The sequence below is a fragment of the Pseudonaja textilis genome, chromosome 2, assembly GCF_049901715.1.
Source record: "Pseudonaja textilis isolate UNSWEBS1 chromosome 2, rPseTex1.2, whole genome shotgun sequence".
Lineage (NCBI taxonomy): Eukaryota > Metazoa > Chordata > Lepidosauria > Squamata > Elapidae > Pseudonaja > Pseudonaja textilis.
The window spans coordinates 8,863,329-8,887,241 of record NC_141991.1 but is presented as its reverse complement, the minus strand read 5'-3'; the positions used below and the strand labels follow the sequence as shown (position 1 = coordinate 8,887,241).

Sequence of the window (23,913 nt, the reverse complement as noted above, 5' to 3'; positions counted from 1 at the left end):
GTCCGATTCTGCTGTCTCCCACACAGGCTGCTGGCAAACCACAACAATAATAGGAGTAACCCACCACCATTACAATAGCAAAAGAGACCAAGCTCACTACATGGCACAACCCTAGCAACATCTCAGAACCCTATAAAAATCCATGCAACTCATCAAACCAGTTGTCAGCTGCCCCAGAACTACATGCTGCTGTTGGTTCTGCTCATCAAACAGAGTCCTTCTTTCCAATCAGCCTCCATTTTTATTTCCAGCGTCTTTCTCCCAGCATGGACCCAGACCGGATTCTTTCTTCCAACATGATCTCTGGTGAGAGTGAGATGGGGTAGTGAATTCATACTTGCTCTCCTTGACCAATCTGGCTTTCAATACCATCAACCATAGTATTATTCGGGGGCAGATATGGGATTTGGGGTTGGGTGGTGTGGTATTGTGCTGGCTCAGTCTAGGCCTGCCTGCCATGGGCCTCCCAAGGCCTGAGATGTCCCATGCTTCACTTCCCACCCCTTGGGTCCCAACAGGCCTTTCCCCCACTTCCACCGGATCCCTCCAGGCCTTAGGGCCTGATTCTCACCCCATCAGGCAAACATCCTTCTCACTTAACTTTTGAACAATTCCAAGGCCTTTCAGAGTACAGGACTGACTTTATTCTTTGGTAGAAGTATAAAAAAAACCAAGAATTTAGAAACCAAATAACTTCTATTTTTAAACTGTTTATTTTTGCCATTGCTTGTTTTGTCTCTTTTTTTCTTTAATATGCACAAACAATAAATAATAATTCAATCAATATCTTAGTAACAATATAAAGACAAAAACCTTTAACAAAGTGTTGGATGTATTTTCCAGTAGTTTATTAATGCCATATTTAGCTTTGGATGTAAAATTTACACAACTTTGGGCTTATCAACACTGTTATCTCAGAAATCATAGTTAATACTGAAATAAACTTCTTTACCTTTAAAGGGTAATTTATCCAAAATATTAGTGTTAATAATCTCGTCAATAATGTATACAGTAAATACCACTGTACCCAAATAATATAATGTACTACTTGTATTTATAATACAATGAAGTATTTTTTAAAATAGGAATTAAGAAATCATTGACAACCAATTACAGCATACCATTTTCTATTTTTTTTGGCAAAATATCTTGTAATTTGTGACCCTCTTTAAAAGCATTTTTCCTTTTACTAATTTCCTTCTATTTATCGACACGACTTAGGCATTTTTCTTGCCCTTTCTTGCTTGATGGTTGAAAAACTGTTTCAAATCGTTCTTTAACTTACTTTGTCTCTGAAATTTTCATCTCCATTTTTCCTGGTTATTTAAAAAAAATTAAAAACAATTAGGATCTTTTGTTTGAAATTCTGGATTTTCTTCCTGCATCCCACAATATTTTTTCACCATTTCTCATAGCGGGTTCTCTTTCCTTCAGTAATTCAAGTGTGTCCAGTTTGTCTGTATTCTTTTTACTAAATTAGGTGTATTCTGATAACCCTCCAGCTGTAATTACATCCATTCTTGAATTCTTCAACTTTCATCTGTACACCTGATGCTTATAATTCAATCTTTTATGATTTCCATTGGAAAATATCCTGGATGAAAGGACATTTCTCCAGCTTCTGATTTCTACTATATGATTTTAATATACTCCATAAATTGGTGTCCAGATGTAAAGTTTGCATTTATGTTGCCACAGGTCTTACAAAGAGCAGGATGAATAAACCAACCGATCCAAAGCCCAGGAATCAATAAAGAGGGAAATTAAAAGACAAGCTTCCCTAGCAAGAAGAGCGAAAAGGAAAGCAGACAGCAGCTGAGAAGAAAAGAGAGTTATTTACTTCCCTCAGAACTGTATGAGAGAAAAGTTATCCAAGCCATTTCACGCAGTTGGAGTCAAGATTCAAAAGAAAAGAATCAAGAATTTGGGCAATTACAAACAAGTTAAAAAAAGCGGGAGGGGGAATCAAGATTTGGACAGGAGCAAAATAGAAAACAAATTTGAATTGACAGATTGAATTAAGTTAAAAAGGAGCACACCCCTACAGAGAATAGAATAGAAAATCGTTATGGCCAAAAGATAAGATTTAAATTAGGATAAAATAATAGAGTTAGCACTAGGGCAATTATTAAATATACCTCCCACTAGTGTACAGTTTAGGGGCAAGAATTCCACCTGGAAATTGGTCAGAGGGCTATAGAATTAGCAGCTACCTGGGTGCAAGAAATGGGCGCTGCAACCGTTGTAAATACACACCAGTTGCCAAGTGCCCAAATTTTGATCACATGACCGTGGGGAGGCTGCAATGGTCATAAGTGCGAGGAGAAGTCATTTCTTTCAATGCTGTCATAACTGAACAATCTCTAAATAGTTGTAAGCTGTCATGCCCCCGTTGGAGCCTGGATCTGTGGGGGAAGATGAGCTGGAACTGGAGCCGACAGAGATCGAGGGGGCGGTTTTGTTGGTTTCAGAGAATGGGGAGGAGCAGGCCCATTTCAGGCCAGGGCCTTTCAGGATTAGGACAACATGGAGGCAGGGAGGAATAGGGGCAGGATGACCAAGAGAGGCTAAGCAATGAACATGAGAGACAGAGCTCAGGCAATAAACAAAGACCGCCCCTCCTGATCCTCAAGCATGGAGAGTGGAGGGTAGGTAAGAGCAGCGCAGACTAACCCAGCTACTCGGGGGGAGAACGCCCTGCCCCTCTTCTTCACAAGGCACACCTGGGGACTGGGACTTAAGGAGACGCTGTGGGGAGGGGCATTTGTCGGGAACAAACACTGAATTCATGGAGTGTTGAGTGCTGACGTTTGAACTTTCCCGAATTCCTTACGTTCTTCCTGGATTTCTGGATACTTGCCTTGCTCCTTTGATTGCTCGGCCCCTCAACTTGCCCTGCTGGATTTCTTGCTTTGCAGCCGTGGTGCTCACAGCATTGGGCATGGCTATTTGCAACCAGAGGCTGCTTGAAGTATGTCGGTGGGTGTGTCATCAGTCTGCTCTGGGACTTGCCAGAAACATGGCGTCATGCCCCTAGTGGAGTCTGATTCCGAGGGAGAGGTGGAACAGCTGACAGGGAGTGGGAGTGTGGCTCCGGTGGTTGTGGAGGAAACTAGGGAAGGGCACAGGCCAGATGGGCATTCAAAGGAAGACACAGGCCATCCCCTCTTCATCCTAGGGCACGCAGGGAAGAGCGAATAAGGGAGAAACGTGAGTAGCATGGTCTACGGGGGCGGAAGGGGCTCTGATCCCCTTCATGGGCTGCAGCTGGGAGGACTGGTTAAAAGGACAAACTGTGCATGGCAAAGTTGCTGGAAGCAAAGCGCGCATTCTTGTCAGAGCTTATCTGTGTTTTGGCTTCCTCCCAACTGTGGTTACTGCGTTATCTGGTAGAAGTCTGCAATTAATCACCCTTGCCTGCCGCAGTAATTCTTTCAGTGTGGTATGTTGGGTTTTTTATTTTGAATTAACTTTACTTCGGGTGTGGGCTGCATTTACTCCCTCTGTAAACTGTTTCCTTTAAGAGTTTGATATCCTGCCGAGGATAATTGGACGTTGGAGCCAAGTTGAAGGCATTAAAAGGACTTTCTTCTATTTTTGTGACTTGGTTATTTTTATGTCACACCTCGGGTCATCACATTGGGAGCGTCTGGGGACATTTGGAGCAGTAAAGGGGCGGTTTGAACTGCCAACTACCTATGTTACCATCATGCCATGCCCACGTCATCATATAAGTCAAGCACTATCAGGAGTCCTTTTATAACCCTTCTCTCACATCAATGTATTTATAATTACACTGATTATCTCATGTGCTCTAACATCACTCTACATATCACATATTCAAATATTTCTCCCTTGACTTTTCATTTGATACAAAATTCCTCTTTCTCCACTCCAAGCATCCAGACGGCTTCTCTCGGGTTGTCTTTTTGTTTCATACATTTACTACTGGAATCAACTTGTATGCGCACACCATGAATTTGGCTTCTATCCCGTGTGGATCCTTTTGTGCATCATATATTGGCCACTCTGACAGAAGCTCTTTCCACACTCTGGACACTGATAAGGCTTCTCCCCCGTGTGAATTCTTTTGTGGGTCATTAAGCTGCTGTTCTGACTGAAGCTTTTTCCACAGTCCGGGCACTCGAAAGGTTTCTCCCCAGTGTGGGTCCTTTCGTGACGAGTAAGGGCACTGTTGTGACTAAAGTTCTTTCCACACTCCAGACAACGATATGGCTTCTCCCCCGTGTGGATTCTTTTGTGGGTCATTAGGCTGCTGTTCTGACTGAAACTTTTTCCACAGTCCAGGCACTGGAAAGGTTTCTCGCCGGTGTGGGTCCTTTCGTGACGAGTAAGGGCACTGTTGTGACTAAAGCTCTTTCCACACTCCAGGCAATGATACGGCTTCTCCCCCGTGTGGATTCTTTTGTGGGTCATAAGGCTGCTGTTCTGATTGAAGTTCTTGCCGCAGTCCGTGCATTTAAAGGGCTTCTCCCCTGTGTGGATCCGTTCGTGATTCGCAAGGTGTCCCGTCATACTGAAGCCCTTCCCACACTCCGTACATTTAAACGGTTTCTCCCCTGTGTGGATCCTTTCGTGGATCCGAAGTTTGCCCCCGTGACAGAAACCCTTTCCACAGTCCGTGCACTTGAAGGGCTTCTCCCCTGTGTGCGTCCTTTCGTGACGAGAAAGGGCACTGGTGTGACTGAAGCTTTTGCCGCAGTCCATGCACCTGAAGGGCTTCTCCCCCGTGTGGATTCTTTCATGATTGATAAGGCGGCCTCTCACCGTAAAGCCCTTTCCACACTCGGCACACTTAAATGGCCTCTCCCCGGTGTGGATTCGTTCATGGATCCTGAACTGAGCTCTCTTCCAGAAGCTCTTTCCACAGTCCCCGCAGATGTACGGTTTCTGCCCGCTGTGGATTCCTTCGTGCTTCATGAGGTCACTGCTCTCACCGATGCCTTCTCCACACTCTTCGCATGGGGTGATGTGCGCTTCCATGCTTCCTGATGGGTAGGAATCCTGCCTTCCGTTTATGTTACAGGTTGTTTCACTACTGTTCATTTCCTCTTGATTTTCAAACATCTCTTCATCCGCTTCATCTTGGGCTGTTCGCAACCGTGCTGCGCTCTCCTCCTTATAATTTTCTGTCTCCTGTTCGCAGGCCGCTTTAGAAAGCAAAGGAAAAGAGAAAAGAAAATATTTTGAGCAGAAATAGAATAAAGTTTACCACAAAAAATAAGCTATACAGTGGTGGGATTCAAAAATTTTTTGCTACCGGTTCTGTGGGCACAGCTTGGTGGACATGGCTATTTGGTCATGCGATTGGGAGGTCAAAAGACAGAAACTCACTTTCTGGAGCAGGGGATTGGACTAGATGACCTCCAGGCACCTTCCAGCCCTGGATTGCTGTGCTGTCTCAAAGCATCCTCTGAAGCTGCGTCTAGCGCAGGGGTCTTCAAATGTGCCAGCTTTTAAGATTTGTGGGCTTCAACTCCCAGAATTCCTCCTCCGGTCATGTTAGCTCAGGAATTCTGGGAGTTGAAGTCCCTAAGTCTTAAACTTGTCAAGTTTGAAGACCCTTGATCTAGTGGCAAGGTTTATGGAGCTTCCTTCCTCTCCTTTTTCCCTCCCTCCCTCCCTCCCTCTTTCTTTCTCTTTTTCTTTCTCTTTCTTTCTCCCCTCCCTCTCTTTCTTTCTCCCATCCCCTCCTCTTTCTTTCTCTTTCTTTTTTTCACTTGCAGCACGTTTTTGGCCTACTGGGCCTCAGGGAAGCGCTGGAAAAAGAAGCATTTTGAAGCAAGGGATGGGGAATCAGCTATGCCACGTGATTTAGATTAGATAGAAAACAAGAAATCAGACGTTTTCCTGCTTTCTAGCTCATCAAAATCACATGGCACAGCTGATGGTCACCCAACTGATAATCAGAAATATCTGTTCGGCTGAACCAATAGCATTTTTTGCTACCGGTTCAGTCGAACCGGGCTGAACCGATAGAGTACCACTGATAATACCAATGATACACACGGAAGAAGGAATTATTCTGAAACCATAAAATAGTATGTGTGATGGTGAGGGTCAACATTTTTTCTTCATAATGCATAGCTAAGACAGGAGATAAAGCTCTCTCCTCACAATCAGAAGGCTGTGAGTTTGATCCTAGGTAGAGGCAGATATTTCTCTCTCTGGGCACAATGAGAACGTATCTGCTAAATAAAACTCTGCATTGGTGACAGGAGGGCATCCGGCCAGTAAACACTCAACTCCATTCAGTTGCCCAGATACCACCCCACAAGGGATTATGGGGTCATTAAAAGAGGATGGTGAATGCACAGCTTAGGCAAGCAGGCAGTTACAAAAAAAAAAAAAAACCAGAAGAAATGTTTAAAGTCCTTAGAACAGGGATGGGCAAACTACGGCCTGGGGGCCACATCCGGCCCATTGGTCTTTTTAATCCAGCCCGCCGAAGATTGGTACAGAATTAAGGTTTGATGTGAATGATTGAATGATTGCATTCATTTTATTTTGACTTGTAATGACAGGCATTTTGACGGCCCGTCTGTCAAATTTTAAAAGTCAATGAGGCCCCGAGCCAAAAAGTTTGCCCACCCCTGCCTTAGAATCACCTGCTAGTTACATGTACGGGTCAAAAGAACCATAAAAACAGACAGAGCAGGTAGCTAGAAAAACAGTGGGGAGACGTTATTCTAAGTTTGGCAGAAGATGCTGGTTTTGTGGACTAAGCAAAGATTGGAACTCATAGTGTCCCAGGTTCTAGTCCCATGATGGCGAACCTATGGCATGCATGCCAGAGGTGGCACACAGTGCCCTCTCTGTGGGCATACATGTCATCGCCAGCTGTTTTTCCAGGTAGCTAGTTTCGTGCATGCCGGAGCACCAGAAACCCAAAGACCAGTTGGCTGGCATGCGCATCCACATGCCGGAAACCCGAAGACCAGATGGCTAGCGCACGCATGCGCACTGGCCAGCTGGTATTCAGATTTCCAGTGCTCTGGCGTGCACGAACACTAGCTGCCTAAGACGCATGCGTGCGCTGGAAACCCGAAGACCAGCTGGCCTGCATGCACATGAATGCCAGCCAGCTGGGTTTCGGGTTTCTAGCATGCACATATGCATTGGGCAGCTAGTTTTCAGGTTTCTGGTGCACTGGCACACCTGTACGCACATTCCAGTTTGGGCACTCGATGCCCCAAAAGTTCGCCATCACTGTTCTAGTCCATAACTCACCCTGGTCATAGTCATGGGTGAGCTACGATGTGACTTGATTGATAGGAGCATGGCCAACTATGTCAAGACTTGTATTGGTTTCCTGCTTCGGGTCATGTCATCTGCATGGTGATGCTACTTCACCTGAAACAGCTGATGGCTTCTCCCAGTGGCTTCATGTAGATGTTAAAGAGGACTGAAGAGAAGACAGGCCAGAATTCAGAAGTCTACTGAGTCTAGCCAGCACAACATGAACCTTGATCCTATAACCCCACTTGCGCGAGCATCACCAGGAGCATCACAGTGCTCGCACCCCCACTTGCGCAGGTGCTTGGCCCCTGGCACGAGCATTGTCACAGGCGCTCACGACCCTATTCGTGCAAGCATTATTGTGGACCCCATTTGCACAGGTGTCGTCCCAGGTGCTTGCAGCTCTACTCGAGCTCGCATTGTTGCGGGTGCTTACAGCCCCACTTGTGCAGGCATTGTTGCAGATACTTGCAACCCCACTCACACGAGCGTGGTTGTGGGCGCTTGCAGCCCCACTCACTTCGCATTGTTGCAGGCACTCGCAACCCCATTCATGTGAGCAATGTTCATGCGCACATGCATTTACACGCCTGCCCCTCCCACAAAACCACCCTCTCTTTCTCCCCTCCAGGCCGCCAATCCGGAAAGTTTGGGGAACTCTGTCCTAGTAGATTGAGGTGATAAACGTCACATAAAGAAGGAAAATAAACCGATAAGCAGAATGCCTTCTTCTCTCTAGAAGATGTCCTCCGAATACTTCGGACTACAAAGGTTTTCCACCAATGAACCCAACACAGAGCAAAGAAGGGCCCTTACCCAGAGCAGTTACGTTTTGAGAATTTTCCAGCATGACTTCTCTGTGCAAAGCTTTTTGTTGGGAATCCAGAATCTCCCACTCCTCTTCCACAAAATACACAGCCACCTCCTCAAAGGACACTGAGCCCTGAAAGAGGGAGAAAAGGTTGCTTTAAGAGAAGTCCCAGGAAGGATTTCTTGACAGTTCTCTTCTTCGTTTGACACATCCTAAAAATGCAAACTTGGCCATGGAGGAAATAGGCATTTTGTCAGCCCTGAAGCCATTTTGGACTGAAGCCATTTTGGGAACATCTTCAGGGCTGCCACAGCCGGGCCAGTTGGAGTGTGGGAACGTGAGGGGAGAGATAGAGATAGCTGGGGATGTGTAGCCAAAACAACATTCTGTCATCCCATTGGAGTCTGAATCTGAGGAGGAAGACAAACAGCTGACAGGGAACAGAAATGTGGCTCCGTTGGTTGTGGAGGAAACTGGGAAAGGGCAAAGTCCAGCTGGGAAGAGCAGGGGAGAGGGAGTTCAGAGACCCAGGCCCACCCCCCTCTTCATCCTAGGGCATGCAGGGAGGAATGGAGAAGAGAGCAACGTCGGTTGTGTGGCTTATGGGGAGGAAAAGGCCCTGATTCCCTTCATTAGCCACATCTGGGAAAAGTTTAAAAGAAATGCAGGCTGAAGGTGGCGTCTTCTGGGAACAAATGGGAGTTTATCTTGTGTTGACTTTAGTTATCTGTGTTCCTGGTCTTTCCAACCGTGTTGAATTTTGCCATGCCTTCACATCTGGAATCCCTTCTCTTGCCCTGCCGGACTAATTACCTCCTCTTGCCTTGATTGGACTTATAGTTACAGTTTTTGTTGACCACATTTTGGACTTGACTCCCTGCAGCCAAAGGCTGTTCCTGGGAGAGTTTTTCTCCAGCCCAGAAGGTAACCAGGACATTGGAGGCAAAGTTGTAGATAATAAAGGGACTCTTATTGATAATCTGACTGTGTTGCCTTTGTGCCACGCCCCATACATTCTTTCCTGTGGGAGCTGAGGATGCTCTGACAGGCATCAGAGCGGCGTGGACCAAAGGCAGCCAAGATGGCGGCTGTGACCTGGTTAGACCATGTGAGGATGTGGGACCTGAGGGGAAGAACTTTGGGGTTTGATTTGGGTGAGGAAAACCTCGGGTCCTTCAGAGTCGGGTTTTCCCCAGATGTGCCAACATGACATGCCTAATAAATCTATGCTTGGAGTTTTGATCCCGTTGGGTGTGTTTGCTGGAACCCTGGCACATTTTTTTAAAGATAGGGACAGGACCAACCTAGAACTAAGGAGAAATTTCCTGACTGTGAGAACGATTAATCAGTGAAACAACTTCCTTCCAGAAGTTCTGGGTGCTCCAACACTGGGAGTTTTTAAGAAGAGATTGGGCAACCATTTGTCCGAAATGGTATTGGTTTCTTGCTTGAACAGGGGGTTGGACTAGAAGACCTTCAAGGTTCCTTCCAACTCTTATTCCGTTGTTCTGTTATATTACTGATTTTTTTTTTTAATCCACCTCTCAAACGTTGACATTGATACTCTAAATGCAGCTGCCTCCATTTCAGTAAACATAACTACTGGTCAAGTAAAATACATTTTGATTTGCGTTACCTTTCCTTGCTAAAGAACAACTGTTGTAATTTCCATGGCAGGGACTTGGGACTTTCCCAACCCCAAATCTTTCCTGCTGTGAAGGATCTTCCCCTACCTGAGGTGGAGTCCCAAATTCTGTGTCGGCTTCATCACATAAAGGAGATGTTTCAGGGATTACCACCGACGCCTTTCCATTCCCTATGAGCAAGAAAAAGGTGCTAGAAATGGAATGTTTTAAAGCCATGTGAATGTCTTCTGGAGAGCTTTATCATTCTACTAGCTCGATATCTGTGCTACGCTACGAAACTATGTAGTCGGGCTTAGTTTTTGGGGAGAAAAATAAGGTGGGGGAGAAATTCTGCCTCTGCCTACCAGCATCCATTGGTATTCCTCTGGCTAGCTTCCTGTCAGTGTGTGAGGGAGTTGAGGGCTGTTTGGAAACTGAAGCAGTATTTGCTGTGTGAGCAAGAAGGTGACCGCAAGGAACCTGGGCATGGCTTAGATCAACTGTTCTGTGCTAAAGCTGCTTGGTGCTATGAAACTAAAACTGAAACCGAAACTCCTCTCCTCTGCTTGTGTTTTGCATTTGGAAGAGATTTCTTTTCAGGTTGGGGAGGGGAATAAAACTCCTTAGCATCAGAGAGTGTTAATAATAATACTATAGGAAATCCTAATGCTCTGATGGTCATTTCGAAAAATCCTTTCTTGGTGAGAACCTAAAAGCCAAGAGGAACATACATGCCAAATTTCAAGTTTGTAGGCTTTATGGTTCTGGAGATTTTGTGATGATGCATTTCGCCTTTATATATATCTAGATGAAGCATCACTCTTGCCTGCTGACAAAATATTTGATTGTAAAAAAAAAAAAGAGTTCCTGATTGAAAGGAGCCGTGGCTCCGTTGCTTCTACTGGATAAGATATCTTCACTTACATTGAGAGGTGACCTGAAGTGGATCCTCTTCAGAGACATTTCCAAAGAGATGCTCCTGAGAAGAAGTGGACACATCTTCCCTTTCTTTGGGTTGTGTTGAGACCATCTCCGTCAACGCTTCTGGTACCTGAAACACCAGCCAGATTTGGGGCGGGGGGCGGGGGGGGGAATGGAAGAGCTGGGATGAGGACACACAAGGTGGATGGAATTCTTTTCTTCCACCCCTAATTTTGAAGCCTCTTCTATCTATCCTTGGGATGGAATTGGGCTTGGGTTGCAGAACAGGGACCCCCAAACTTGTCAACTTTAAGACTTGTGGACCTTCAATTCCCAGAACTCCTGAGCTAACATGACTGGAGGAGGAATTCTGGGAGTGGAAGTCCACAAGTCTTAAAGTTGCCAAGTTTGGAGACCTCTGCTGAAGAATAATCATGGATTCTTAGCATTGGGAAGCATCTTGGAGGTCTATCCTCAACCAATGCAGATCAATATGAAGAACAGGAATAGCAGGAATTAGGTATGGCTAATGTAGAGAAAAGGACTAAGGGTGACCTGATAGCAGTATTCCAGTATTTGAGAGGCTGCCACAAAGTGGTCAACTTATTTTCCAAAGCACCAGAGGCCAAGACAAGAAACAACGGATGGAAAGTCATCAAGGCAAGAAGCAACCTGGAATTAAAGAAACATTTCCTAAGAGTGAGAACAATTAACCAGTGGAACAGCTTGCCTAGAGACGTTGTGGGTGCTCTATCACTGGAAGTTTTTAAGAAGAGACTGAACAGCCACCTCTCTGAAATAGAATCGGGTCTCCTGCTTGAGCAGGGGGTCAGACTAGAAGACTTCCAAGGTCCCTTCCAGCTCTGTTCTGATTGATTGATTGATTGAAATGGCTGCCCAGATCTTAACTTGAAAACCTCCGGTATAGAACCACGCACCACTCCAGAGGACAGGCTGCCCATTGCTTAAAAACTCTCAAAGGGAGGAAATTCTTCCTTTATTTTGACTTTGTATCTCCCATTGTAAAGATAAATATAAAGTATTCTTTGTCCCACAGAGTCAATCTATACCTGTGATGGCAAACCTATGGCCCGCGTGCCACAGGTGGCGTGCAGAGCCATTTGTGCTGGCCCACGAGCCGCAGGCAAACTTACTTCACTGCGTGCCTCACAGCTGATTTTTTTTTTTTTTTTTTGGCTGGTTTGAGGCCTTTTTCAGCCTCCCAGAGGCTTGGGAAAAGACTCTGCAAGGCTGTTCAGGTCGAATACTAGGCTCGTTTCCTCACTTCCTGTAATACCGGAAGTGACAAAACGGGCCTATTATTCTTCCTGGAAAGCCTTGCAGAGGCTTTTTCCAAGCCTCTGGGAGGCCGAAAAATTAGCTGTGAGGCGCGGTGCAGGTAAGGGGGTGGTGGTGGGGAGATTACGCGCGATGCGCTTGGGGCACGGGGGCACACACATTGCATTCTGGGTGCTGGCATGCCAGTGCGCGTGCGCGCTGGTGCGTGTGCAATTTTTGGCACAGGAGCCCCAAAAGGTTAGCCACCACTGATCTATACCCTCTTCCCTTCAACAGCCCCTAAGTTTTGGAAGACGGCTGCCATGATTCTCCACCTCCTTCCCTTCTTTAGATGAAACGTGCCTTGTTCTTTAGCTACCAGTATTCTTTCTAAGATTTAAACTTCAACTCTGTTCTGGACTAGCAGGCTCGAAAGCCTGCAACTCTTATTGGCCCGCGAATAGCAGATCATGATTGGTCACAGCAGACTGATCCGATTGGCTAGTAAACGGGCTGCCACGATTGGCCCTGCCAAGAGCAGCAAACTCAAATCGCTTTCATTGGCTGCCTAGCCGCAGCTAGCCCTATATAAGGGGCTGCTGCAGCTGGGATTCTTCACTCAGATCTGAAGTCACTAATAAAGAGCTGTTGTTGTTATCTGAGTCTTGCCTCCGTTTCTGAACCATCCTCCCAGATCTAACAAACTCCTCAAACTTTGTTGTTCTCTGCCCATTTCCAGTTTCTCAGCATTCTTCTTGCATGGTGTCAATCAAAGCTGGACCCAGTGCAAATATTCCAGATGTGCTCCGACTGCTATAGTGTAAAGCAGAACAATCATTTCTGGTGTTTTCAGCCTGTACCTTCATTGATGCAGTCTAAGGCTGCATTTGCTTTTGGGCAGCTGTAGCGCATTGAATTCTTTATTGTCATTCTACGCACAGACACAGTATACATACAACAAAATTCACGAAATTCAATTGCTGGCTCCTGCTTAGTTTGTGATGTACCAGGACGCCAATATCTTTCTCCCAACTACTCCTGCTGGGCCTGTTCTATAACTGTGCATCTGTTGTTTTTTCCCTTCCTAAGTCCTGAGATAGGGAGGGAAAACTCAACCATTTGCTTGAAGTCATAAAACGGCGAAGCATTTCCTAAAACAAGGATCTTAGAGGAGCCTCTCTGGCACAGTGGTTAGAGTGCAGTACTGCAAGCTACTTCTGCAGCCAGTCACCTGTAATTTGGCAGTTCAAATCCTACCAGGCTCAAGATTGACTCGGCCTTCCATCCTTCCGAGGTCGGTAAAATGAGGAGCCAGATTGTTGGGGGCAATAGGCTGACTCTGTAAACTGCTAAGAGAGGGCGGTAAAGCACTATAAAGCGGTATATAAGTCTAAGTGCTATTGCTATTGCTATATGTCTTGTTCTTACTCAATGCCAGGGGTGTCAAACACAATTTCATTGAGGGCCACATCAAGATTGTGTTTAAACTCTGTGTGTGTGTGTGTGTGTGTGTGTGGCCAGGGGGTGTGGCCAGCTCAACATCATTCATGTCAGGGGTCGCTATAGTTGCCTGAGGGCTCTCCCAGCAAAAACAGAGCACGCGGCTGTCCTAATGTCAACTCATAAAATATTTCTAGGGTCTTTTTACAGTTGCCAACAGAAAGGGAGGGGGAAGCAGTGTGGCAGCTTGGAAACCAAAAGTGCATTCCATAAATAATTTTTCAAAGATAGTAACTAGATGACTGAAGTTTCTGCCATGCAAAATTCTAATTAGAGAACATGATTGATGACTCTTGGCTATGGATGTGTCCCATTGGAGAATATGAATTATGATACACCCAGGGGAGGGGAAAACCAGAGTCAAGGGTGACAATGAATGATGTGTCTCAGAGTTGGCTACATCCAGGCGGCGCCCGGACATGTTAACTCCCAATAAATCCTTTTGAAGTTTTAGAAGTTTGGCTTGAGACTCATGATTTAATCGGGGTAACTGCCAGAATCCTGACACTTGAACTCCGTTTTTGCTGGCAGAGGGTTGCAGGAGGCCGTCACAGTCGAAAACGGAGCTCGGAAGGGCCACATGCAGCCCTCCCGAGCTCCGTTTTTACTGGCAGAGACACCGCAGGCCGGGCCTTCATTGTTTCCAGGGCGGCCCTGCGGGCCAGATCTAATCACCACACAGACCAGAGTTTGACACCTCCCTGCTCCATGCCAAGATGAAACCTCTCACCTGCTTCTGTATTAGCCCCTCGTCGGTTGTTTGACTGAGGAGGAAGCCTTCGGCCAGGGCCACCGCCTGGGAACAAGTCTTTGCTCTGCATTCTCTCACCCAGCTCTCCATTTCTGGGGGCAAGACGGCCAGGAACTCCTCCAACACCACCATGTCCACTATCTGAGCTTTGGTGCTCCTTTCCGGCTTCAGCCATCGGTGGCAAAGCTGGTGGAGCTGGCTGCAAACTTCTCTGGGCCCTTTAGCCTTTTGATAGCAGAAATTCCGGAAGAACAAGCGATGAACGTCAGAGGTGATGGCTTCCTCAGGCAGGATCTTCTGCCTGGTGCTTTTCCACGACACGCTGCTGGTCCCCTCCTCAAAGGCAGCGGCTCCCAGTCCTGCTGGTCTTTCGGTGGCCATTTTATCTTTCTAACTCCGGCGTAGTTTCCAACAGGGCGGAAATATATGTGTGTGTGTATGTATGTATGTATGTATGTATGTATTTATTTATTTAGAGGCTAATTTAGAGGCTAAACTACACAAAGAGGCTGCAGCTGGATCTCAAAAGGACAGTGAGTCGTTTATCTCCAAAAGCAAAGATCTGATACGTGAAGGAAGATGATCTAAGAAAAACAAGTGAAAAATCCTCAGAGCCACAGAAAAGGATGGTTCCATCCAGAGGGTTTTGGCCCATTTGATTGTATAATAAATACCTTTGCAGAGCCAAAGTCTGTGGGCCTTTTTACAGTTGCCAAGTCCTCTCCTGCTGTGGGAGACAAAAACGTATGAAGAAAGGTTTCAGGAATTGGACGTAGCTAGTCTAGAGAAAAGAAAGGACTAGGAATGACATGATAGCAGTAGCATTTGAGGGGCTGCCACAAAGAACTTATTTTCCAAAGCACTTGAAGGCTGTTGTGGTTCACCGGCAGCCTATGCAGACGGCAGTGGAACTGGACAGTGGGAAAGAATGGGGACCAGTCCGGGAGTCTGGGGAAGACTCAGACAAGGGTCCTGTGTCCTATGCAGAGATGGGGCTAGGACCATCTGGGAGTTGTATGCTGACTCTGGAGCCTCCGGAGTCTGGCAGCAGCGAGGCAGAGGAGCAAGGGGAGCCTGTTCCCAGTGCGTGTGTGCACAGAGCTGCTATAAGACAAGAGCAGTTGGGACAAAAAGGATGACTTGGGAGTAAGGCTTGGAGGTGATTGCCCCTCCCCTAAGGTATAAAGGACAGGCAAAGGTAGAGAAACCTTTGCAGGAAGCAAAGTCGTTTGTTCTGGTCAGATTAAACCTTGAAGCTCTGTGTGGACTTTGTACTCCGTTTGGCTGTTTACAGTTAATTTGACACTTTAGTTGTTGGCAGAAATTCAAAGGAGAGAAAGGTGGGTGCTTATCTCGAGGGACTGTTTGGGACTCATTGCGGGGCTGGGTATGAACATAATTCCCAGCGTTGAAATAAAACAAGAGTTATTTGGACTAAGTGTGTGCTTAATTATGGTCTCAGGAAGCCTTGGTCAGAAAAAAAGGCCAGACAAGGAACAATGGATGGAAACTGATCAAGGAAAGATTCAACCTAGAAATAAGGAGAAATTTTCTTACAGTGAGAAACAATCAACCAATGGAACAGCTTTGCCTTCGGAAGTTGTGGGTGTCTCATCACTGGAGGCTTTCAAGAAGAGACTGGGCAGCCACTTATCGGAAATGGTGTAGGGTCTCCTGCTTGAGCAGGGGTTGGACTAGATGACCTACAAGGTCTCTTCCAACTGTTATTCAAAGCCTAAGAGCGTTTTATAGTTTCGCCATTATCCTCATCACCATGACACTTTTTGTAAAATTCAACTACTTATTTTGCATTGTGGGGCAATCCGGAACAAATCTTTTTCTTTCTTCTAAAGGGCATCTAATCAAATGCTTCAACAGGGATATCATATCCTTGTTGGTTGCCTTTTTAATAAGAAAAACAGGGCTAAAAATCCTTACCTGTTTCAATCTGTTTTCATGGCACTTAAACTTGGAACTCTTTTGAGCTATTTTCCAAAGCGCCTATAGGCCAGACGAGGAATAATGGATGGAAACTGAACAAGGAGAGATTTAACCTGGAAATAAGGAGAAATTTTCTGTGAGAACAATCAACCCATGGAACAGAAGTTGCCCTCGGAAGTTGTGGGAGCTTCATCACTGGAGGCTTTCAAGAAGAGATTGGACTGCTGGGGAGGGCGGAGCTGGCGTTGTGATGATACGGCATGTGATCTTGGAGGTCTGAGATCGCTGCCAATATCTTTGCTTCTGGACGGTCCTATCGGATCTAAACTGTCCCGAAGAGACGGTGAAAGTAAAGAGCCATCCTGTCGATCTCAGGGATATCGCAAAGTCCCTGGTAGATCCAGGAGAAACTCTTCTTGCCAGTGGCAAAGAGGCAGCCATTAAAGCTGCTGAAATTGGGACAGCTCCGAAACGAAAGAGAACAGAAAGAGAACAGAAAGAGAGAGTGTGCCGGTTTGGTGAGAACTTTTTTTTATTCTAAGATCTGAAAGGACACCCTAAGGAAAAGAAAGAATCTGTAAAAGTTTTGACAGAAGTGATTAAGCGGCGATTTTAAACAGGAATGTCAAAGTAATGTTTTTTTCTCATTGCTGGATTTTCTATACATTTTGAAACTGGACTGGTTTTCTCTTTTCCATCTATTTTTTTTTCTCCTTTTTGATTTTGTAACATTTTAGGCTAGAGACTCCCTTTTAGTTATTTCTTTTTAAAAAAATATATTTTTCTTCTTCTTTTAATTAATCCTTATTATATTTTGCTTGGAAAAGGAGGGGGAAAGTGAAAGCAAAGAAACTTTGTAACACTGCCAACTAGAGGCTTGGAAATATTCTATTTCTCCTGTGACCAGACAAAGCTGAGAAAGAAAGAACTGAGACTTTTTTTTCCAAGGACATTGCTATTTGAAAAGATAGAGGGAAGAGCACAGGAGAGTATTATTGCAGGTGCTCTTCTGGTTTCTATTAACAGCTGGAGTCTGGTGTTGAAACCTAGGGGGAAAAAAGGTGCTAAGTTTTTGGAGAAGAGAGTTATGGATAATTAAACAAAGTGCAGTGTGCTCTTTTTACTTTTTCTAAGTTGTGTTATCCCTCCTCACCAGCTTTATTTTATTTTATTTCATTTTATCTTTTTTTTTTTTTGCAATAGCTATTTGGATCTTTGGCTTTGTTGGGGCTTGTCTTTGTTCTTCTTTTTTTTCTTTGGAAGTCCAATCTCTACGCTTACTTCTTATTTTAAAGGGAAAGCTTTAGTATTAATGTTTCCTTTTTTTAAGGGAATAGCCTTTTTTTCTCCTTTCCTGGTATTTTTGTTTTTTCATCAATCTTTCTGGTTTGTTTTTATGCACTCTTTTCTATTTGAGACCTCTCAATTGGATTAAGGTGTTGAAGAACCTGAAGAATTTTTCCTTTTTTTTTTCAAGCCTTTTTCTTCATCTAACTATTGATTGGATTAAGGTATACAAGAACCTGAAGAAATTTTGTCCTCCCTTTTTTCTTCTTCTTTTTTTATCATTACTATTTGGCTTCTTTTTTCTACTATTTTTATTTTGAACTACAATTGGTTATTTCACAATTGGATTAAGGTTTAGAAGAACCTGAAGATTTTGAATTGCTTAAAATGAGTAGGAAACTCCTGGTTCTTCAACTTCTACTCCTTCCTCTCCACCATCTGGAGGACAACATTCAATACAGACAATGTTAAAGCAAGAAAAAGAACAAGAAAAAGTGACCCTGCAGATGATTATGCAAGGAATTCAAAATATTCAAGCAAGATCAGAGAATATTGAAAAGAGAATAGAGAACATTGAACAAAGAACAGAGAACATAGAACAGGGAAAACGGATGAAAAAGTGGAGAACATCCAACAAATGATGTTGAAGTATGATGAGAGATTCCAAAAAATTGCAGAAAATAAACAAAGAGACAAGAAGATTGGAGATATTGATAATAGATTAACAGTGGTTGAACAAGATAAAAGTGGTATGTTGAGATGGGAGATGGATAGATCAGAATTCTATCTTAGATTCCAAAACATACAGGAAGGTAAAGGACAAAACTTACCTGAGATAATGATAGAAATACTGGCTGAAGCTTTGGAAATAACTCAAGAGAAGATGATGGATGGAATAGATGAGGTTTATCGAATTTTCACAAGATATGTGATGAGAAATAGCTTACCAAGGGAAGTTCACATTAGATTTACAAAGAAAGCCATTAAAACGCAAATATTGCAAGTGACAAAAGAGAAAACATTGAAATATAAAGACAAGGAGATTGTGGCCTTGAAACAAATATCCAGAAGAGTGAGAGAGATGAGAAGAAAATACCGATTCCTGACTAAAATGCTACTTAAAAAAGAAGTGAATTATAGATGGCTGATTCCAGAGGTTTAATGTTCACATGGCAAGAACAGAGACATAGAATTGACTCAGTTGAGAAAGCGGAATTATTTTATACAGAATTTTTTGGAGGGAAAGAGGAAGAGGCAGAAAAAGAAATCTCACTAACTGAATTCCAAGAGGACTGTCAAATGGCGATTGAAAAAGAAGAAGGTGCAGTAGGTGGAAAGGTGGAAGCCAAAGAACAATGTGAACCAAGATCTACGAGAGCTGCTAAACCTAACTACAAAATATAACCATGGAAGAGAAAAAAATGATTACAATTAATATAAATGGACTTAACTCAGCCGTTAAAAGAAGGAAAACCTTTCATAAATTAGAGAAATTAAAATTTGATATAATTTGTCTACAAGAAGTACATATTAAAAAACAATATGAACAATTGTTGATACAGCCAAAACTAGGGAAAATATTTATTTCCTTGACACAATGTAAGAAAAGAGGAGTGGTTTTATATATTAAAGAGACCATCCCAGCAAAATTGATTTATACAGAAGAATACTAATGGTGGAAATAACGGACAATAATACGAAAACATTCCTGATTGCAATCTATGCCCCGAATGACAAACAAGAAGAATTCTACAAAAAATTACATATGAAAATAATTGAACTGGACTATGCTAATATAGTTATGATGGGAGATTTTAATGGAATTGTAGACAATAAATTGGACTATACAGCACAGAAAACAATAAAGCAAAACAGAAAGACTCTCCCTAAATCTTTTTTTAAAATGGTAGATGAAATAAACTTAATAGATACATAGAGAGAAAGAAATGCTAAAACTAAACAATACACCTTCTATTCAAATAGACACTTATCATGGTCCAGAATAGATATGATATGGATGTCAACAGAATTAATACCTAATATTCAAGAAATAAATATTGAAACAAGTATTTGGGCAGATCACAATCAAATGACAATTAAATGGAAAGGACAAAAAAGAAGATCTAGATGGACGTTAAATAATACTATTTTAAAGGAAAAAGACTTCACACAGTGGATGGAGAAAGAATTGGCTTTTTTCTTTAGAGAAAACAAAAAAGAAGATACATCAATTCAGAATGTATGGGATACAATGAAGGCATATGCTAGAGGCTTGATAATAGACTATACACGGAAAAGAAATACTATGAAAAGCTTAGCTTCTAAGGCCTTAGAGGATGAGTATAAAAGACTTGAAAAAGAGCTACAGAAAATGTCACAGAAAAAGGTCATCAAGCTAAAAATGGATATATATATATATATATATATTACATAAAATGGGTCAAATAGAAAAAGAAGAATTAGCACAGAAAATTAGAGGTGTTAAATGGAACTACTTTGAAGACGCAAACAAACCAGGTAGATGATTAGCATACAAATTGAGAAAGGAGAAAGAATCAAGGAAAATATTGCAATTAACAGATGACCAAGGCCAAATTTGCTATGGTGGTAAAGAGAAGAAGGAAATCATTCGAGATTTCTATGGGAAACTATATATGCAAGAGAATATTGATGAGGAAAGAGTTAAACAGTACTTACAGAATGCTAATTTACCTCAGATACCTAAAGAGATTGAAACAATGTTAGAAAGCAATAGATGATGGAGTTAACTGAAGCACTCAAGAAGCAAAATAATGGAAAGGCACCAGGCCCAGATGGAATTCCGGCAGAATTTTACAAAACATTACAAGAATCATTGAATCTTCCATTGCTTGAAGTTAGGAATGAAGTTATGTTAAAGAAGAAGATACCTAAATCATGGTCACAAGCCTATATTACACTTATTCCAAAAGAGGAAGCCGATCCATTACAAATTAAGAACTATAGACCTATTTCTCTTCTAAATGCAGATTATAAAATCTTTGCTTCAATATTGGCAGAAAGACTTAAAAAATATCTAAATAATTTTATTCATCCTGATCAAAATGGATTTCTGCCAAAGAGACAAACTAAAGATAATATGAGAGTAATCTTGGACACCTTGGAATACTACGAGGCACATCCTGAAAAAAAATGGCTCTGATATTTCTAGATGCACAGAAGGCATTTGATAATGTGAATTGGTGATTCATGTTATTACTGTTGGAACAGATGGGCTTTGCTAGAAAATTTATTCAAGCAATAGAAGCTATATACTATAAGCAAACGGCAAAGGTAATGATAGAGGGAGAACTGACAGACTCTATCAATATAAGAAAAGGAACAAGACAAAGGTGCCCACTATCACCTTTGTTGTTTGTGTTCACTTTGGAAGTGCTAAACAGAAATATTAGAGATGAAAAGAATATAAAAGGAATGAAAATCAAAAAGGAAGAATTTAAGCTGCAAGCATTTGCAGATGATCTGGTTTTCATCTTAGAAGACCCTCTAGAAACAGCACCAAAATTGATAGAAAAGATAGAGACATATGGAAAGGTGGCTGGTTTGAAAATAAATAAAGATAAGACAAAGATCTTGACAAAGAATATGCTATTAAGACAAAAGGAAGAACTGGAAGACCTATTGAAAATTCAGGTCACGAATAAGATCAAGTACTTGAGGATATATTTGACAGCAAGATGTAGTACACTAAAAGAGAATAATTATATCAAACTTACACAGCAGATAGCGCTAGATCTGGCGAAATGGGAAAATTTACAACTGTCACTAATAGGGAGAATTTTAACAATCAAGATGAATATATTACCCAGAATTTTACATTTGTTTCAAACAATTCCAATTAGGCTTGGAAAAGATTACTTTGAAGATTTAAATAAAATTGTGTTGAAATATATATGGCAAGGTAAGAAAGCGAGAATAAAGTTAAAACTTTTGCAAGATGCTAGAATTAGAGGAGGATTTGGTTTGCCTAATTGGGAGTTGTATTATCAAGCTACAAATCTGATGTGGGTTAAGGAATGGATAACACTAAGAAATACTAGATTGTTGACATTAGAAGGACATGATTGTTCTTGGGATGGCATGCATTTTTATGGTATAAAGGAACTAAAACACAGGGGTACTTTAGAAGACATTATATACGGGAGTCTCTTTGGCTAAACTGGGAGAAGATTAAAAGACAATGTTACTTGAAAATTCCAGTCTGGCTATCGACTATTGAAGCATTTTCTTATCCTATAATATACAAAAAGGAACAAAAAGTTAGATATGGTGAAATATTGAATGAAAAGGGTGAACTTAAATCTATACGAAAACTAGAGGAACAAGGTATAAAGATGAATTGGTTTTCATATACGCAAATACATTCAAGGTATGATAAAGATTCTAAAATGGAAGGTTTCTATGATAAATTGACTGATTTAGATAAGATTTTGACAGGTACTGATGAAAAGGTTATTAAAAAATTGTATGGATATTTATTAGAAATTAAATTAGAAGAAGAACAAGTTAAAGAAACTATGATTGCTTGGGGGAAGAATTTTGGATATGGGATTGATTTAGAGAAATGGCAAAAATTGTGGTCTCAAAATTATAAAATGACAATGTCAACAACATATAAAGAAAATTTGTATAAGATGTTTTACAGGTGGCATTTCCCCCCGACAAGAATAGCAAGAATGTTCAAGAATAAATCCGAAAAATGTTGGAAATGTCATCAGACACCTGGCTCATATTACCATATGTGGTGGACTTGTGCGGATGCTAAAAAATACTGGACTAAAATCCACATGTAGTTGGAAAAAATGACAAAAAAACATATAGACTTGAAACCAGATATATTTTTATTGGGAATTTTACCTGAAATATATAGTAAAGACTTGAAATATCTGATTGTAAATGTATTAACAGCGGCTAGGATTGTATTTGCCAAAAATTGGAAAAATGAGAAAATACCATCACAGGAAGAAATCATTAAGAAAATCTTAGAATGTGCTGAAATGAGTAGATTGACATTTGAAATTAGAGAAAAAGATGATAAACAATTTTATAAAATTTGGGATCTATTCTACCAATGGTTAGACAATAAAATATAGTAATGAAATATGTAGACTCTTAGAAAATAATAAATATATAAACATGTATTCTTTTCTTATTATATCTACAAAATGATTCTAGGATAGATCTGGGATGATAATATGAATTGTCATATAACAAATTAAGTAAAATATGATCATTTTGGAAAACATGAATGAATAAAAGTATAGTCAAATGATTGATTAATAATGATATTAATGTATTTCATATTTGATTGAAAATATGAGATTATATACAATGTAATTGTAATTGAAGACTACGAAATGGAAGCACAAAACAATTTGTAAACCAACCGGTACACTGTATGTATACATATGGAAGATGGCTTGATGTTTTTATGTTTTGTTTGTTTATGTTTGTTTTTAAAAAGCAATAAAAACTTTTTTTAAAAAGAAGAGATTGGACTTCCATCTGTCAGAGATGGTGTAGGGCAGAGCTCTCCAAACTTGGCAACTTTCCAGCTATGCTGGCTGGAGAATTCTGGGAGTTGAAGTCCAAAAGTTGCCAAGTTTGGAGACCCCTGGTGTAGGGCAAGGGGTCTTCAAACTCGACAGCTTTAAGACTTGTGGACTTCAACTCCCAGAATCCCTGAGCTAACATGACTGGAGAAGGAATTCTGGGAGTTGAAGTCCACAAGTCTTAAACCTGTCGAGTTTGAAGACCCCTGGTGTAGGGTTTCCTGCTTGGGCTGTGGGAAAGTGGGTTGGATTAGATGACCTACAAGGTCCCTTCCAACTCTGTTAATCTGTATCTTTTGATGAGCCTCACTGGGTTCCAATCTAATTCCAGTCTGAAACTCTTAAATAGGGGAGGGGATACTTGATGTTGGCTCAGGGGGGTGGACTAGATGACCCCTAAGACCCCTTCCAACCCTGTTATTCTGCATTCTAAACCTTCCCCCCCTCTCCCCAGATCTGTTCCCTTGAGGTGGGAGGCTAAACCTGGGTGCAATTTTTATTGCACCAGCAGCAGCATCCGAGATCAGGAAACGGACTACGTGGGGAGCCGGGAGCTCCGGGCAGGGGGAGCAGCTAGCAAGGGTTAGGATCGCGGAAGGCGCTGAGCCTCGTCCGGGGATGTGCAAGGGAGGCATCCTCCAGGGCGACCCCACGCACCTTTCCCACGCATCCCCCCCACCCAACTATTCCTTATATTCTGCTGGAGAGCAGAAGGGAGCCTTTTTCCTCCCCACCGTTCCTTCTTCTCCGTTTTCCCAGAAAATGCATTGGGTGGTGGGGAGGTTTGCTTTCCACGATGCTTTCCCGCGTGAAAGGAGCGGCTGCCACTCACAGTCTGCCCAGCGCCTCCGATCCTGGGAAAAACTCCCACGCCCGCCTCGACTCCAAGATGCTGGGAAGAAAGGCGAACGAGCCTTCCTTCCCAGAGAGGCGAGACGTTCTAGGCAG

At 42.5% G+C, this 23,913-nt stretch overlaps 2 protein-coding genes across 2 annotated transcripts in view; both read right to left on the bottom strand.

The window, feature by feature from the left end:
• LOC113450704 (uncharacterized) overlaps window positions 1–23,913 on the bottom strand; it is a 503,870-nt gene that overhangs the window by 461,658 nt on the left and 18,299 nt on the right. The window lies entirely within an intron of this gene.
• On the bottom strand, window positions 698–23,836 carry LOC148126673 (uncharacterized). Its single transcript, XM_087928064.1, has 8 exons — window positions 23,798–23,836; window positions 16,085–16,200; window positions 14,821–14,873; window positions 14,126–14,730; window positions 10,621–10,747; window positions 9,805–9,887; window positions 8,077–8,203; window positions 698–5,171 (listed from the first exon to the last, which is right to left on the bottom strand). The coding sequence occupies exons 4-8, from the start codon at window positions 14,525–14,527 to the stop codon at window positions 3,988–3,990; spliced, it is 1,923 nt and encodes a 640-aa protein (XP_087784190.1). The 5' UTR covers window positions 14,528–14,730; window positions 14,821–14,873; window positions 16,085–16,200; window positions 23,798–23,836; the 3' UTR covers window positions 698–3,987.

Coding starts and splice junctions, on each gene's coding strand:
- LOC148126673 (XM_087928064.1), bottom strand. CDS start 14,527: ATGGCCACCGAAAGACCAGCAGGACTGGGAGCCGCTGCCTTTGAGGAG. Junction 10,748..14,125: donor AGGGGCTAATACAGAAGCAG/GTGAGAGGTTTC, acceptor CTGGTGTTTCAG/GTACCAGAAGCGTTGACGGA. Junction 5,172..8,076: donor TCAAAACGTAACTGCTCTGG/GTAAGGGCCCTT, acceptor TGCTTTCTAAAG/CGGCCTGCGAACAGGAGACA.